This window comes from Nyctibius grandis, chromosome 18 (genome assembly GCF_013368605.1).
Source record: "Nyctibius grandis isolate bNycGra1 chromosome 18, bNycGra1.pri, whole genome shotgun sequence".
NCBI lineage: Eukaryota > Metazoa > Chordata > Aves > Nyctibiiformes > Nyctibiidae > Nyctibius > Nyctibius grandis.
Genome location: NC_090675.1, coordinates 10,300,677 through 10,317,492, shown reverse-complemented (window position 1 = coordinate 10,317,492; position 16,816 = coordinate 10,300,677). Strand labels below are relative to the sequence as shown.

General features: G+C 55.0%; 1 protein-coding gene across 2 annotated transcripts; it reads left to right on the top strand.

Annotated features, from left to right (window-relative positions):
- Positions 1-228: 228 nt before the first annotated feature.
- Positions 229-7,454, top strand: DYNLL2 (dynein light chain LC8-type 2). 2 transcript variants are annotated; one of them, XM_068415521.1, is made up of 3 exons: positions 229-430; positions 3,776-3,914; positions 5,576-7,454. In XM_068415521.1, the coding sequence occupies exons 2-3, from the start codon at positions 3,783-3,785 to the stop codon at positions 5,711-5,713; spliced, it is 270 nt and encodes an 89-aa protein (XP_068271622.1). In that variant the 5' UTR covers positions 229-430; positions 3,776-3,782; the 3' UTR covers positions 5,714-7,454. The 2 variants fall into 2 exon arrangements, with proteins under 2 accessions (XP_068271622.1, XP_068271621.1); XM_068415520.1 differs by lacking the exon at positions 229-430 and having other exon boundaries at positions 3,762-3,914.
- Positions 7,455-16,816: the final 9,362 nt, after the last annotated feature.

Genomic DNA, 16,816 nt, shown 5'->3' with positions numbered 1-16,816 from the left:
GGGTCCCCAAGGCGTTGGGGACCCCCCCAGGGGACCGGCCCCCCCGGCCGCGGCCCCTCACGGCACCGGGGAACCCCCCGCCCCCGCCAGGCACCGCCCCGCGCCGCCCCGCCCCGCGCTCGCCCCGCGGCATTGTGGGATGAAACAGGATGTAGGCAGAACAGCGCGGGCGGACGGGCCGGGGCGGCGGGCCGCGCCGCGGCGTAGCCAATGGGAACGCGGCGTGCCGAGCGGCGCAGCCAATGGGGGAGCGAGGGGCAGCGCGCCGCAGCGGGCGGGGCGGTATTTGAGCGCGGCGCGGCCGGGAGGCGCAGAGCGCTCGGCGCGGCGCAGGGAGCGGAGCGGGCTGAGGTGAGCGCGACCGGGCCTCCTGCCACCTCCTCCTCGGTGCTGTGCCTCGCCCTCCCGGGGTGGCCCTGTCACTGTGAAGGTGAGCGACGCCCTCCGCCGGGGCGGCGGGGGCCCCCGCGCCTCGCCTGGCACCGGTCTCTCCGTGTGCGAGGTGGCGGCGGGGCAGTCTCCGCGGGAGGGGGTCGCGGCCCTGGTCGGCGGGCGGGTGGCTCCGGCCCCTGGGCAGCTCCCGGCGGCGCTGGGGCCGGCCCCGCCCCGGTGGCCTGTTGCCGGCTCCGCTCCGGGCAAGGTCACCGCTGCCTCGGGTGCCCCCGGGGCTCCCCCCGTGAAGGTCACGCAGGGCTCCGGCCTGCACATGCGCCCGGTTGTGGGAGCGTCTCCCCGGGCCCCCTTCTGCCTTGATGGGGAAGGGGCTGTGCGGCACCCCCTTCCCAGGGCCTTGTCCTGCCGTGGTGGGGGAGCGGTGGGTGCTGGGCTTGGGCCTCGCCCCCACCATCAGGCTTCATAGTGTCCTAGTGGGGAAGTGGAGGGTGCTGGGCTTGGGCCTCGTCCCACTCTTAAGGCCCCATCCTGCCCGGGGAGGGAAAGAGTGGGTGTAGGCGTTTGTGTCTTATCCCTATCCCAAAGCTGCATCTTGTTGTGATGAGGGAGGGAGTGGGTGCTGAGCTTGAGCATCATCCCCCTCCCCAAGCCCCATCCTGCCCTGCTGGGGGAGTGGTTGGGTGCTGGGCTTGGGCCTCATACTCCTTCCAAGACCTCAGCCCGGGGAGGGAAGTTTTGGGTGCTGCCTTGGGCCTAATCATACTCCCAAGGCCTCATCCTACCTTGGAGTGGCAGCTAGGGTTGTGGTCTGCCTCCCTCAGGACCCCATCCTGCCCGGGGAAGGGGTGGCTGTCAGAGCTGTACTGTTGCCCTTTCCCAGGCCCCCATCCTGCACTGGGCTGTGTGCTGGGCATTATGGTTTTCCTCAGAGAGGGCCAGACTTGGGTGGCAAGACCCTGAGGGCCAGCTGTGATGTTGTGGTCTAGGAGTAAGATGTGTACGTGGTGCCGCTGGGCTCCCTTGTGGGGAGGGTTCCTGTAACCCTGTGGGGGAACGAGCTGAGCTTGGGGCCCTGCTCTGTGGTGTTTGGGTGGGTGGGGGGCACTCGGAGCTGCTCCCTGTCCCCCGGCGGGTGCAGGGGACCCTCCCTCCAGCAGCATGGCCGGCTGTCAGCACCTGTCCTGGTTGGCCTGTGAAGGATGCCGTGCCCTGGAGCAGTGCGGTGCTGGGGAAGGCAGGCTGGCTAGCGCTTGCAGCTCTACTGTAGGATAATCATTTTTTTTTTCTCTATGGCGCTGTTGGCCCTTGGCAGCATGGGCCTGCACTGAGATGCTCCTTGCCTAAACAATGAGGAAGGAAGATGCTTTTTGCAGGTCACTCTGTGCCTGGTTATGTAATGGCAGATGCCCTCTGAACTCAGCGTGCAGCAGAGGTGTGTGAAGGACTGGTGCACACGAGAGCTTGCCCCCTTTCCCTAAAGAGGTGTTCCTGGAAGAGTGACCCACAAGTGAATTTCAGCTCCTTCCCTTTTCCTGTGGGCTGGACCCCCAGAAGACTTTCCCAAGGGATTGCCAGATTCCTGGATAGTGAATCCAAATCAGCAGGGAGTTGGTTGGGCTGTTATGAGGCGTGTCTTGTCCTGCCAGGATTTCTGGCCACAGGCTAACACCCCCTGGCTTAAACCACAGCACAAGTGGCTTTCCCAGAGCTGCGGTGGGGCGCATGCTCCCTGCTGGTGTTTGAGCTCAGTTCCTGTCATCCCTCCTGATGCTGTCAGCGTGTGTTAATAGCAGTGCTCTGTTAAATGTTGTATCTAAAACGTATAAATTAAGGTTGCAATAGAAGTCTTCAACTACAGGCAGAGTGAAGAATTGAAGTATTGTAATCATCGGGCTGCAATTATGTAACTGGATTCTCTTTCTCTCTGGGTAGCAGGCTCCTTTAATTGCTGTAACAAAGCTACTCCTTCAGCTTGCTGGGACTGTTCCAGGAAGCGATCATTGCAGCAGATTTTCTTCACTCCCCAGTAGAGCTAAAAATGTGTAGTTTCACTATTTCAAAACACGCTTGGTAGTATCACTCAAGACTTACAGCACTGTGAAAGGATTTAGGAAACTTAATGGTGCTCTGCAGGCTTAGATGGGGCCACTCCTTGGCATTAAGAAGCTTATTCCCACAAAGTTTTAATATGCTCTGCTGAGAGCTGCTGCCAAGGTGAGCAGCTGTGGTCCTTCTCAGTGCAGACCTTTGCTTGACTGGTCCCCCAGATAACATGTGGCCCCTGACCAGGTATCACATGTGGCTTGGGAGCGAGGGGTCTGGTGCCTGGAGGGGTGTTGGAGTGTGCCAACCAGCAGCAGGACTGCACGGGGCTCCTTCCCCAGGGCATGTGTCACGGCCTTTGCTTGAAGAAAGGCTGCAGGGCTGGAATTGCCACATCCCTGTGTTCTAGGATATGAACTGCACTGGAAACTTCCCAGTGCTGAACATCTCCCTGGAAAGGCCATGGCAGATCTAGGTGTAAATGGCTTCGGTGGCTGGTACGAAGCACCTGGACTAACTTAGGGTGAAGGGGGCTGCACGCTCAGCTCCAGGATACCACTTTCTTAAAGGTGATGGGCAGCACTAGTGTTCTGGTTTCTAGTGTCTGTGGTGTGGTTCACAGGCTGTGGGGGGAAAGGAGGCTGCTGTGCTAGCTCTGTGGTGGGGCTTGCTCTCCCCTGCCCCTGTTCCTAGGCTGCAGCATGGTGTTAACCTGTTTCTGGCTCATCAGACTCTCTTTGTCCCATGGGAACAGCCCAAGTCTGGGTTTCAGTGGCAAAGAAGCGCTGAGGTGAGGGGATGACGATAGGCTGAACGTGGAAAAACAATCCTTCCAGGCTAAACCAGCAGCAGTAACTAACTCCTGGCGTGGGGTGGAATAAAAGCTCTGCTGCTGTTAACGTGCTTGCGGAGCCCTCCGTGCAGCAGACGGGCAGTCTGGGGTCCCTTGCTCGCAAGGCTCTGAACGGATGATGCTCCAAACCACTGGTGCACCTGGAAGGCAAACTTGGCTGTAGCCTCGTGATGTACAGGAGGGCTGTGGCTCTCTGCAGATCCCGTCTCCTCCCACACATAAGCTTTGCCTGCATGTGCTCAATGCAGGTGGTGATGTTGGACTATCTCTGATCTAACCTCCAGACAGTGCCAGTGCTACAGGGCTCGGCTATACGGGGCACCTTAGCAGGGCACTACTGTAGGCTGCCCTGATGAACTCACCCTGGCCATAACAGGGGGTTTGTGGTGTTGGCTGTCACACAGCCTGCCACAGAAGGGACAGCCTCTGATGCACAGGAAGCTTCTTTCTGGGGAAGGGATCAAAGGAATCTATGTTCTGCCTTAGGTTCACGATGTCTGACAGAAAGGCTGTGATCAAGAATGCGGACATGTCCGAGGACATGCAGCAGGATGCTGTAGACTGTGCTACGCAGGCCATGGAGAAGTACAACATCGAAAAGGACATCGCAGCGTATATAAAGAAGGTAACTGAGGGGTGAGGGGGGCTGCTCTGGCTGAGACTTCCTGAAGCTCATAATTATGTGTGCCTGTCATGAGCCTGAGTGCCTGCCTGAGGCTTCACACTTGTGTGTTTGGAGGGAGAAGGTGCTTTTTTTCTTTGCTTGTTTGCTGCCATTTCCAAGAGGATGGATGGACTTCTGCAAGGTTGGAGGAGAGCTGTGGCAGAGCAGGGCCTGGTCTGTTGCTCTGGCAAGCTATGAGTGCTGTCCCTCTGGATTTGCAGGCCTAGTAAGGGCTGGCTGCAGGCTCTGTTTAGGACTTGCTCCACAGCTGCTGCTTAACTTGAAGTACCAGTGCAGGGTGGGATTGCTCTGTTTCCCTCTAAGGGGGCAGCTGTGCATGTGTGGTTCTGTCTGCTGTGTTCCTGGCTCTGGGCTGGGTGGTGTGGAGGAGGATGGGGCCTTGTGCTGGCTGGCAGGGTTGTGAAAGGTGCTGCTGTAAAAGCAGTGCAAGCAGCTGCCCTGGCTTGTGAAGAGGTGTTTCCCCATTTGCAGGAGCCCATTAACTTAAGTCTCATGTTTGGGCCATGGGCTGCTGTCAGTCCCCTCTGTAGCCACTGCTCCCAGTGGTCAGGCAAAGTGCTTTTGAAGGAGGAACCTGGGCTAGCTTTTGGGCCTTGCTTGTGATCTAAGCTTGAGTATAAAGGATTCAAGGGTGTCTTCTAACTTCTCAGATCACTTTGATGGGAGGCAAGACTTCTCTCAAAGTGCTTGGGGCAATGCAGCCTGAAAAGTGAGTGAGTGCAACAGGAGGCATCCAGAAGGAAGTTGGCCTTTATTTCCCGAAAGTGTGGTGGGAGGAGGGAAGCAATTTGATGCACCTTCATGCCCTGGCAAGAAAGCCTTTTCCTTACTTCAAAGGTTACCTGCAAAGAGCTCAAACTGTCTTGCTGCTGTCTGAGGACTAACACTTGCTTTAATCTTGACTGTTGAGTCTGTTCTTCTGGCCCTGTCTCAGGGGAGGGGAGGGTGTTCTTGGGAGTTGTGTATTAATTAGAGGGAGGAAAATGGTCTTTAACCCTGTCTTACCTGCTGAGTAGGATACTGAGGATCAAGCCAGCGTTTGGGCTGCTGACCTCTTAGGGCTCCATGTGCTGTCTGGCCTGTGAATTTGCTTGCTCATTTTCAATGCAGATTTTCTCCCCTTTATGTGAAGAGTCCCAAACAGCAGAAGCTAGACTTCTCCTTCCTCTTTTTTAGGTGACCTTTAAGCTCAAATGCCTTGCTGGAGCAGACATGCCAAAATCTTTTTTTTTATTTTTTGTGAGTGGGCTTGGAATGGTAGAGGAGAAATATTCCCCTGAGCTAGCCTACACGCAGGGCTTGAACAGCGCTGTAGCAAGGGGAGCTCGTGCGTCTGCTCTCTCTGCCCAGCGCTGATGGGTGCTCCAAGTCTGGGGAGATGATTCGCTTGTGTTGGATCCTTCAAACAATCCAGTGCAGAGGTCTGGTTGTGCCAGTCACTGCCTTGCTCGATAGAATAGTGTCTTGCAGTGGGGAATCCAACGATGCTGCAGGTGGGAGGAGAGGCGATAGCGTGTGAACAGAACCAGCTAAGAACTTGTGCTTAGAACTATTTTCATGTGGGCTTTCTTGGCCTTAATGCCTCTCTTCTCTTTCTTCAGGAATTTGACAAGAAATACAACCCAACTTGGCACTGCATTGTTGGCAGAAACTTTGGCAGCTATGTAACACACGAGACAAAGCACTTCATCTATTTTTACTTGGGTCAGGTTGCAATTCTTCTCTTCAAGTCTGGATAGGAAGTAGGAGCAAGTGAAATTTGGACTGTGATGCACTGATGGCTGAAGCCACAACTCCCTTTAACATGGCTATGCCGCTGCATGGACTGTATACTATATTTAATGTGTATATGTTGCAGTAAAAATCTACTTCTGTTTAGTTGCCTGGGAAGAAGGCGGCATTTTTTTGTTACTGCTTTTTTTTGGTTGTATTGCACTAGGAAACCTGTAAATGCTTAAAACAATGGCCTTTACGTGGGAAGAAATAAAACTATTCCACAACAGCTCCCTCAGTGGTAACTCCTTCTTTGAGGCTGGGAAAACTTCTTTGGGCAGGCCAAAAGACCCTGACTTCCTTCCTGAGTTTTATTAGACTGTTAATCTTGTAACGAGGAGCAAAGCCAGTGTGAGCCTCTGTACCCACCCTGCAGACTGTAGAGAGCTGGCTCTCCCAGTAACCTCGGGGCAGGTGCTTAGACCTTCCCTGAAAGCTGGTGGGGTGGCTCTTGGTTACGTGGCTTTCACACACAAGTCAAACTCCACCTCGGACTGTGACAAACAGACTTGCAGCTGGCACCCTCGGTGTTCTCTTTCAGTGCCCATCACTATTTTTGGCTCTGCTGAAACACTGACCTAGACTTGTAAGCAACTCAGCCTGGTCTAGAAGATTTCCACAAACATCCCCCTGAGCTGCTGCTTGCTGCAGAAAGCAGCATCCTGTGGCTGAAGTCTTTAGACCTTGATACTGAGATCTAAAGCCGGGTGGCCCTTCCCTGAAATGGAGTAGGATATCAAATTGGTGACTACTGACAGCAGCTCTATTTGGCACGTTCTTAGCCAGTTGTCTCAACACTGCCTTAACTTGATGCTCTCCTTAAAGCAAGCTAGTCGTGTGGAAGACTTGTAAGTGGCCACTGTCTCCTTTTTTTTTTTTTATTATTATTTTTTGTAGCTGATAAGCTATTTCTGGAGGATTGTCCTCCATGTTCTGATATCTGCTTTTGTTCTTAAAGCACAGTACCAAGAAGTTAAATTTACATGTGATGTTTATGTGAAGGAAACTCATGTGACATCTGCTTCAAAGGCAGACAAGTGTCTTGGTCTCCAATAGGTTCAGCAGTGATGTTGTCTTCGTATGTACTGACTGGGATTATGCTGCAGGAAGTTCTTCTTATCTGGGTGTGCAGAAATGCTGTGTGATGGCAAGTAAATATCTGGTGCTTGTCATAAGGTCTATTTATTGGTTTGCTAACTAATGCACAGGCAGTATCACCGGGCTGGTGAGCCTAGCTTGTGTCTTGAGATGAATTTGGTGTTGGTGATAAGTCACTGCTGGGGGGAACGGGCAGAGTGAAGGGAACTATTCATTGTGAAATGACTTGGTGACCCAGGTTGACTACTTCCTGAAGTAAAAGTCCTTCTTGTCTCTGTGCAAAATCCAAAGTATGCCTAATTTTGTAATATTGATAGAACAATGTTGTAACTAGAAAGAATGTAGCTGTCATAACTTCATGTTGATGGAAATGTCTGCACTGGGGTAATGTGCCTTGGACTCTCTGGGGCACTCTTGTGGTCTTGTCTGTTCAGAACTCCACTCTGGATCTGAAAGGAGAATGTTTGGGGTTTGGTTTTCTTTCCAAGCATGAGTCTAATGTGAACCTGTTCACGGTCTCTCGTGGAGCAAGATCTGTTCCCTTCATAACTGCAATGGCTCAAATACCATTTATTTTTTTCAAACATTAAAGGTGAATTGACATTTAAACAGCCTCTAGTTTCTTTTTCATTCCCAGCTGTCCCAAGCGCTTGTCCAGAGAGGGTGAGCAGTGTGTTCCCCACCCTGGAAGATGCTGATGGCCCAAAGGAGGAAGGTCTGCAGAGGGAGAAGCTTGACCTGAGGAGCATGTGTGGCCCATCTGTGCTGGTGCTCACCTCCAGCCTGGCTCAAACACTGCACCAGAAGGAGGGATCGAGGGCAGTGTGCCCTGCTGCAGCCCTGATGGGATTCCTCTGTGCCAAGTAACCTCGATATGGAGGCACTGGGGCCAACCTCGTAATGCCTTCAGACAGAGTAGGGGTGGTACAGCAGCTGGGCTCCTGGCTCCTGGACACACTCAAAGGTGTCTCCCTGCTTTGCAGGGAAGTAGGTTTCCCCTTCAGGCTTCCTCCCCGTGCTCAGTAGAAAGGTGAGATCTGAAACTCCTGCCAGCTGCCTGAAGCTGATGTGTGTTTTAATACCTCTCGCACTGCAGGGGCTGTGGGCTTGCCCTTAATCAACCCGCCTCAGCTTGCTTTCTTGCTCCTGGTGCAACCTAAATTTGGGGTTGTGGCGTCCCTGATACTTTGGAAAGGCTGTGGGCGCTTACCCCCTGCAGCAGTGTAACAGCTGTGCTGTGGGACAGTAACACCAGCACGAGAAAGGAGGGGGAGCTGAGCTGCAGACAAACATGACTCATGCTAAGCAGCTATAAAATGAGCTGAACCCAAACCAGGGTGGCTGTTACACACGGGCAATGTGCTATAACCTCCACCTGGCAGTGCTGAAAAGCAGAGGTGGTTTCTACTTTGAGGGGAGCGGGGAGGGATGCTCCTCCCTCAGGAGTCCCAGCCAGCAAGAACAAGTGGCAGAGAAACTGGCTCCTGCATGGCACCTGCAGCTCAGGAGGCTCCTAACCCAAACCTGAGCTGAGACACTTTTCCAGCCTGAGTTTGGTCTGTGGGAAAGCATCCCTTCCAGCCACGTACCCAGGGGCTGTGGTGCTGGTGTAAGTCGGTTGCTGGCAGGACATGGAGGCCCTGCCAGGGGTGGAGGGATGGTGTGTGTGCCCTGGAGATAACACACACACGTAGAAAGCGGGTTTGGTGCTTCCTTGGATGTGTCACTGCAGCAGGAGCTCTTCAGGCTAAGGAAGAGTAGCTCCAGCTCACACCTTTAGCAATGAGGCAGCGAAGCCAAGCCCTGCTCACCTCCCCTGCCCCCTGCAATGGACACCAGTACTTATGTCCTCAGCCTTCCCCCTGCACCACCTTCTGCATAGTGCTGGGGCTCTGGAAGAGACAAACTGCCTGAAGTTACGCAGCGCTTCCCTCTACGCGGCCGAGAGCAGGGTGAGGTTTTAACACGGAGCTTCCCGTCCCTGCTGCCTTCCCCCCTGCTCCCCAGCAGCTGTCTGACACAGCTTTTGGCTCGGACTTTTTCCATGGCTGGGCTCCGCTTTGTCTCCGGTTTCCACCAGGCGCAGGTGTCCTGCGTGGCGCCTCGCAGCCTTAACTGCTTCCGTGCTGGAGAGGCCAAGGGCGTTCCCAGGATGGCTGCTCAGTTTCAACGGGAGCATGAAGCTATTTGGAACCATCTGGATCCGGGGCTCTGAGTGGAAAGTATGTACGTGGTGGGAAACATCTGGAGAAAGAAACTGCTTCCAGATGTGTCTGGGCAAAAATGCTATTTAAACGCAAACTCGATATACGTTACTGTCCTGCCTTACAAGCATTCAGAAACTGATTGCAGGGGAGTTGAGGTGGGAGCTGCTGCTCGTGGGTGGGGGTCTGGGTGCAGGGCAGCGCCTGCAGCTGTGTGTGTGCATTCACCACGGGTAACGGTGCGGTTCGTGGCTGGGGAGAGTGTCACATTGTTTTCTCTTGTACAAGCCAAGTTACTCAATTCCTCATGTCAAGTATTTCTTCCAGATGTGGCCTTACAAAAGCAGAGCTTTGTGGCACTGAGGAGCAGGCAGGCTGGTTTGTGGTAGCTGTGCTCCGTGTGTGTGACTACGAGACATTATCTAGGGCTTATTCCTCTGTGGAGGGAGTGTGGTGTAAAGCTGCAGGAGAAGGTGCGTCACTGTTAGCAGGGAGAGCCAGCCCCGCTCCCACCTCCCTGGCACAATGTTCTTTCCCCTCTCTGTGGCCACCTGGGACTCTGGGAAGAGACACAGTGATGTCCTCCCCACCCTGGGCATCCTGCACGGGGACCGGGTGTCACAGCCTGCTCCCTTGGGAACACCCAGGTCAGCGCTCTCCCGCCCAGCAAAGCCAGCCTGCGGCACTGCCATGGCAGCGTTAGTCTTCCCCAAGCACGTGGAAGCAGAGCTTGTGGCTGGTAAACCCAGCACCCACCAGACGTGTTCCTTCTCACGGGGCATTTGTGGGAGATTTGAGATGAAGAGCGACAACGTGGAAATCATTTTTATCTCGCTTTCAGTCTTCGATGGGTAAATCCTTCGGAGGCCAGTGCCACACGGTGAAGGAAGCAGGGCTGTGCCATCCCTGCCCACCCGAGGTTTCCCTGCTTTGTTCTATTTATTGAGCAACGATTCTGACACCCTTTCCCAGACTGTGACTCACAGCAGCGCTGTCTGCGCATAAGCCATGCGTCTTGGAGTGCTTTATAGATACAGGAGCTGCAGGAGCCTCGCAGGAGCCAACTGTGTTTATTAAAAGATGATCAGATGTTTCCTCCCTCAAGGCAGTGTCTAGCTGAGGCTGAGTAATAACTCATTACCAATGAGACAAATAACTGCTTATCATCAGGTCAGTGCCTCCACCAGCCCTTCTGTGGGTGACGGCAGGCACCACGCTTCTGCACCGAGCACCGGTGGTCTCAGCACCCAGCACAGGAGGGTAAGAAGGGAGCAGCCCTGCCAGACCCCGCTCCAGTCCCTGTCCCTTCCCCTGCCAGCAGCCTGAGCAGGGGCAACCCTGGAGGGGCAACCCCAGAGGGGCAACCCCAGGCTTTGCTCTGCTTCTCCGCAGGGTTTGGCCCTGGGTTAAGCTTGAGGAACAGTTTTATCCAGCCCTGGTGCAGCTTGTTTCCTCCTGCCTGTGGAAGCAGGCTGCAGCAGTGGCCTCGCAGTCCACGTCTTTCTGCCCTAGTGCTGGGGACTTGGAGCAAGTGCACCAAAGCTTGCTGTGGCCTGGTGGAAAAATCGATGGTGGGCCAGCGCAGCGTGCCGCGGAGGCTTCCTGGGAGCACTGCGGGGCTGTGGGTGAGGCAGGTGGCACACTCCGCCACGTCCCCCGTCCCCACGTGCCCCCTTGCTGCCCGGCATGGCAGCGCTGGCTCACGGGCCTCTCTCAAGGGCTGGGCTGGAGGGGGAGGCAGCGGAGAGCGGGGCCAGCTCTCGTCCCCTTGCAGGACGTGGGGCTGGGACCCTCGCAGGCTTGGCCAGAGGCTTTCCTCCGATGCCATCCTCTGGCGCGGCTGCCGCGGCCCTCCCCTGCCAGATGCCGTGGCACCTCTCCATGTCCTTTGTTCCCTCCCTTGCTTGCGCATCTCGGTTGATTTATGGCCGTTGCAGAGCAGCCCGACCACAGCTCAGCTGCGTGCCCTCACCCCCGGCCAGCCTGCATGCCCTCGCCCCTGGGCTGCCGGCCTGGGGGGCTTTTGGGGAGAGATCCAAGCCCCCCATGCAGTAGGGCCCCCCGGCACTGAAACACGTGCGTGGCCTTTGCTTTCACCTCCTTCCAGCCTGGGTGTGAATGAAGCTCTTTCAGGGGGAGGAGATAGTGGGAGCCCCACTCACCCTGTGCATTGGTTGCAGCCCGTAAAAGCATCCCAGGAATCCGCCATGGCGGTCCCCGTGCGGGGTGAGCGCCGTGAAAGCCGCCCTTTGTTCCCGCAGCCATGAGTCCCACGCGCCGGCGGGGCTGGAATCTGCAGGGCTGGATCCCATGGGCACGTCCTGCTGGGTGCCACGCTGCACCGGGGCCCTCGGGAAGGGCTTTTCCCGTGTCCTGCCCCGGCCAGGGTGAGCAGCCTGGGGTGCGGTGAAAGGATTTCCCCGGGGTCTGCCAGCAGCGCCCGGGGTACACCCGGTGTGACCCGAGCTTTAGCCCCGTGCTGATAAGCTGAGGCGGAGGAACGCAAATCCCTTCTTACACAGATATTTTTCCACGAAGTGTTCGATTGCAGGTTTGGGGTTTAATCTCACGCCCAGTTCCCTGCCGGGGCCGCGCCGGCAGGAAAGGACGGAGGGCTGACACGGAGCCAGGACGTGCCTCCGCTGCAGCCTGCACACAGGCGGCTGGCGCCCGGCCCAGAACACGGCTCGGGGAAAAAAAATAAATGCCTTTTTTGTTTTTGAGGAAAGCCCAGAACGCTTCAACAAGGACAAAACCTCTTCCTAAATCCAGTTTTAAAGTTGCGTTCTCTCAGGGTTCAAAATGACCCGGCCAAAAGCGTCGGCTCCGCCGTGGGTCAGCTTGGACGGGGTAAACCTGGACCCACGTTGCTGAGGGTCCCTCTGAAACCGCAGCCTGCGGGGGCACTGAGGGATGGCACCCATGTGGCCCCCTTCCAGCGGGCTCCCCACCCTTGGGTGCTGGTGGTCCCACTGGCCGGGGGTCCCTGGACCTTTCCTGTGTGGTAATTAGCAGAAGAAAACCGTTGGGTGACTCAGCAAGCGTCGGGTGCCAGGCCAGGGCTTTGGCGCTGCCACTGTCCTCCAGCAAGGCTGACGCGTGCAATTCAGGCAGAGCCTGGGCTGGCCGAAGATCCCGTGTCGCTTAAATATTTTATAGATAATCATTAAGCAATTAAATCTGGTGGATCTCGCATCATAGAAAAAGCAGCTTGAAGTCTGTGCAGTAAACAGGGCAGCGCTTCCCGGCCCTTTGGGGTGTCTTCTTGGAGTTTTAACTCCAATCCTTCCTTCAGAATAACTATAATTATCTCTTAATTGCCATTATTGTTTAACATTTTTAGCATTTGCAAGTGCAAACTGTTAGAGTTTCCCATGCAGATACAATCAGTAGCCAGGGTTCACAATGAAAGTAATTAAAATCCTGTGATTATTACAAGCCTGCGTGTCTATACAACAGCTTCAGCCCGCATAACTTGCCAAGACGTAGGCTAGAAACTCAGACAAATTTAGCACTTGTTTAGTAACCCAGCAAAGCTACTACCTCTTGCTGCCTCCAATGATTTGCATCTACGGCACTTTTGGGAAGGACGCGTTGAGGGGAGGGGATAGAAAGCATTTTCTAGAATACATCCCTGGAGAATATACAGCAAAGATAAAATTATGCACATGAATTATGCATATGAATTATGAGTTCACTCCTATTTTTGTTGGGATTAGCTCATGTTTGGTGCGCATCCCTGGCAGGTTGCTGGCGATTCGGCAGCTAGCAGGGCGCTTGCTCCAGCTCCCAGAAGGTCCCTGTGGTTTCGGGTCCTGCGTTCCCCACTCCGCTGGCATCAGCCTCCTGTGGGCTGCGGAGCTGCCCAGGGCTCCAGCCTGCCCCCAGCTCCTCACCCCTCTCGGGTCAGGGCGAGTGGTTTTTCTGTGGTAATTTATGGCGCCTCTTCTGAAAACATGCAGTGGATGAAAGCAGATTTAGGTGTAAAACTACAAAAGCAAGTCTGTGCTATTTTGTGTAGAGGGGGAGGCGTCCGAAATCTCTGCTCCTGCCTCGGCTGCCAGCCCAGCACGCAGTGGGTTTAAGCCGTGTTAAATAAAGCCAGCAGTCCTTCCTTCCGTGCAGAAGCAGCTTGGGAATCCTGAGCCCTGTTTCCAGGAGGGCTGGTGACCCCAGCCCACGGGTGTTCCCATGGGAAAGGAGGTATGATGGCCCTTATTGCAGGGGAGGAATTATCCTAATTAGCCAAATCCCCAGGGCATCTGCACCCAGGGCAAGGAGCTGCTGGGCCTGGGCAAGTGGGGCTCAGGGAGCCAGGTGGGGGGTCCAGGCTGGGGTGGGTGCGGGCACGGGCATCCTTCCCGTGGTGGGACCACTTGGAGAGGCTTGGGGGGCTCGTGGATGTTCCCTGGCCAGGTCCTTCCCTTGCCATCCCATCCCCGCTTCCCATCGCTGCTGCTGCCTTGGAGTAGCATCCCTGACAACCCAGGAGTGGTTTGCATGAGAAAACGAGATTAGGGAAGTATTTCAAGTATTTGTGTCTGTCCTTCAGTGGCAAAGACACCCGGAGCCAGCGCTGTTTGTCCTGTCAGCTTGGGAAAACAGCCGGGAAGCCAGTGGGAGACACCCTGGGCACCGGCGGAGATAGTGCTAGTGTCGGGGCTGGATTTGCACATGCAGTTTCCCAGGAAAAAGGACCAGAGGCAGGACTGGCAGACACAGCGGCGTCCCGGGAAGTCTGGGACTGAAAACTCCCCAAATTCCCAGCTGAATTTTGGGCCAGTTTTTCTCCCAGAGCAGAAAGATTAAGATGAACTCTCTCCATTTTGCCTTTAACAGGAAGAGACGCAGCTGACAAATCTGCAGGGCGAGGAGGAGGCAGGGAGAGCCGGCAGCAGCTCCCAGGCCGTCGCTTTGTCAAAACCAGCAGGTATCTGCCGTGCCCTCGAGCTCTCTGTCGTGGCTCCTGTTTAGTTTGGCTTCCCCATGGCAGCTGTCACCATCCATGCGGTATCAAACCACCTGCCTGAAGTTCAAGGGACTCATCCATATATTCAACAGGAATATCAATTTCCAGGAGCTCTCGGGGGCCTTGAGATCAGAGCAGCTAAACCGGGGATTTCTGCTGAGCTGGGCTCACACCCCTGGAGCTGGGATTTCTCTTGGCTGGGGTGTCTGCAGGGAGGGGGGTTTGGTTCAAGCTGTAACCAAACAGGGTTGGCAAAATGTTGTCAGTGTTTGCCTGGCCTCAGCCCCGCTCCCTGGCACCCGGAGGAGCGTGGATCCCACTGCGGGTCCGTCCAGGGGCACGGTGCAGTGCTCGGCTGTCCTGGGGCTGAGCCCACACCCCGCAGCATCAGGGCTGCTGGGACCCAGCCCGGGAGAGACGAGCCCAAGCGATGCAGCCCAGGGAGGACACTTTCTCTGCCTGTTTTTAAGCCAAATGTGGCTCCTAAAATCAATAGAGAAGGAGGTTCCTCTGAAGCCTGGGGAACCATCCTGCCCACATTCTTCCCTGGGACCTTCAAAGGAGCTGAGGAATCCAGTTCCCACTAATTTGCTTTGAAAATACCAGCCTAAAATTGCAATTATGGTACGCTGTATTACAGGGGAGGAAAGAACCCACCAGACTGTAGGTACCTTGTTTTCCTAAGACATGAGTTTTGATGATTTATTAAGACTTACATTTTTAACAATATTATGTTGGTTAATGTTGGAAGATGTTACTACCATTAATGAAAATTTCATAGAGTGACTGGGGAAGAAAGAGACCATTTTATGTCCCCTACCAGATGGCCTAAACCAGCTGCTCACTTTTTTCTTTGAACTGTGATTCTAATGACTTCTCTGTCCTTTGAAGTCTGCTGCTGAGCTGCTGAACCAGATGTATTTGCATGATAGTAGCAGAGCACGGTTAACAGCTGAGGACTTGTGCTATTTTCCCTCATGGCCACTGCTGGATACTGTGATGTTTGCTCTCGTTTTGGGGGTTTTGAGAGGTGAGTAAATGCAAAGGCTTTCCAGGGGCTGGTAAAATGTGTCTTGGTGTAACACCACTGGCTTCAGTGGAGTTATTCCCTAAACCCACGGCGTCATTACCCAGCTCTCGGCTGGTTCCGTTGCTTTACAAACCCATGCAGGGGTGTCAGTCTGCTTTCAGTCACAGATTTATTAGGGCCTCACAAAAGCGGGGGCTGCTGCCAACATGCACATTTCAGCACCGTTTCAAAAACAGAGGACAAGAAGAAAGGAAGAGCTTTAAAGATGTATTAAGACGTTTTAAAAATAATAAATCACAAAATAAAATGGTGACAAAAGGAACAAAACCAAAAAAACGTCCCCGAGTGGGGGCTTGGTAGAAATTTATGCCAAGCAGAGAAGTTGGGAAGGCACTACTGATGCTCCTGGCTTTGAAATTCCAAACCTAACGCAGCTCGGCCTGAGTCCGTCCCCAGATGCTGCGGCCCCCAGGCAGCGCGGACCCACCCGCTTGATGAGCTTTCACACCAAAACCAAGCCTGTGTTTCTCCCGACAGCGATGAGGACCCTCGCACAAAGGCTCTGCGGGGGTGAGGGTGGCCCTGTGCTCTTCTTTTTTACGCTGCTTCCCAGAGCACTTCCAGGCCATCAAGCAGCTGCTCTCCCCGGAGCGATGGCTGGGCTGGGATGGCAGAGAGCTCTCTGAACTCATCCTCACGCAATGTTAATATGCTTGAGGCTGTCTCTTTGCTACATATTCCACTGTGCCTGCCTCAGAGGCCTGTTAGGGACTTTTGGGGAACAAATGATAAAGAATAAATGGAATGATAAAGGTAAAAAGCAGAGCAATTAGCCATAACCAGACAGCCCAGGGCAAAGAAGAAAGCCAAGGCGACGGCGCTGGTGGCACAGCACGTACTTTTCGTGCTCGAGTCTGATAAGGAAATGCAGGAAGGTGAAGCGAGGCAAAGCGGAGGTGAGACAGTCTCTCGAGTGAGGAACCAGACCTTGGCTTTGCCTGGCTGTGACATGGTGGGAGGGACACTGTGCTCCGGCCCTGCAGCCCTCCCGCTCCTCCCCGGGTGATGCAGCTGTCAGAGTGCAGCAGGGCGCTCACGCTTGGCTCATCCCCGCTCAAGTGTATTTCCCCGTCAACTGGGGCCTTCAGTCCTTGGCTTCTCCCCTGGGATCCTATTCACAAGGAAATGGTGGGAGACTGTCCGTTAATTTGATGTTACCCATCAGCAAGAAATTAATTCCAGGCGAGGTGCAGATCAAATCTGGAGTAATGGCCTTAAGGCGAGCAGGTTTCTTCTCCCAACAGCCAGCCCCTTGTGTCCCCAGAGCTGAAATCTGTTATGTCCCATGTCTGTATCTGGGACAGGGCAGCGGGTGTGGGACAGGAGCAAGCTGTTACAGTTCAGCAGCCCTGGACTGTATTTCAGGTCACATCGATCACCCACTGTGCATTTTAAAGAAACTCCGACTGTCCACGATGGTTAAAATCTGCGCAGTGCCCCCAGATCGCTCCCCCATGGCTGCGCAGGAGGCCAGGCCCAGCGCTTCTGCCCCAGCCAGGGATGGCTGGGCTGCGGCCAGGATGGCTCCGGGTGCTGTGGCCACATCAGCAGTGCCACCTCCCGCGCCCTGCCCAGCCGCCAGCACTGCTCTGGAGGCGCCCAGCACCACTGGGCCCTGCGGGGCCTGGCCTGGGGCAGGAGGTGGTGAGAGCCGGGGCTGCGGCACTGCTCGGGGCGGGCGTTCGTGCCTCTCCCGCCGCCCTGCGGT

What these genes read in the sequence shown, in the direction of transcription:
- DYNLL2 (XM_068415520.1), top strand. Translation starts at nt 3,762, where the DNA reads ATGTTCTGCCTTAGGTTCACGATGTCTGACAGAAAGGCTGTGATCAAG. An exon ending in TCGCAGCGTATATAAAGAAG is followed by an intron (nt 3,915 to 5,575) that starts GTAACTGAGGGG and finishes CTCTTTCTTCAG; the next exon opens with GAATTTGACAAGAAATACAA.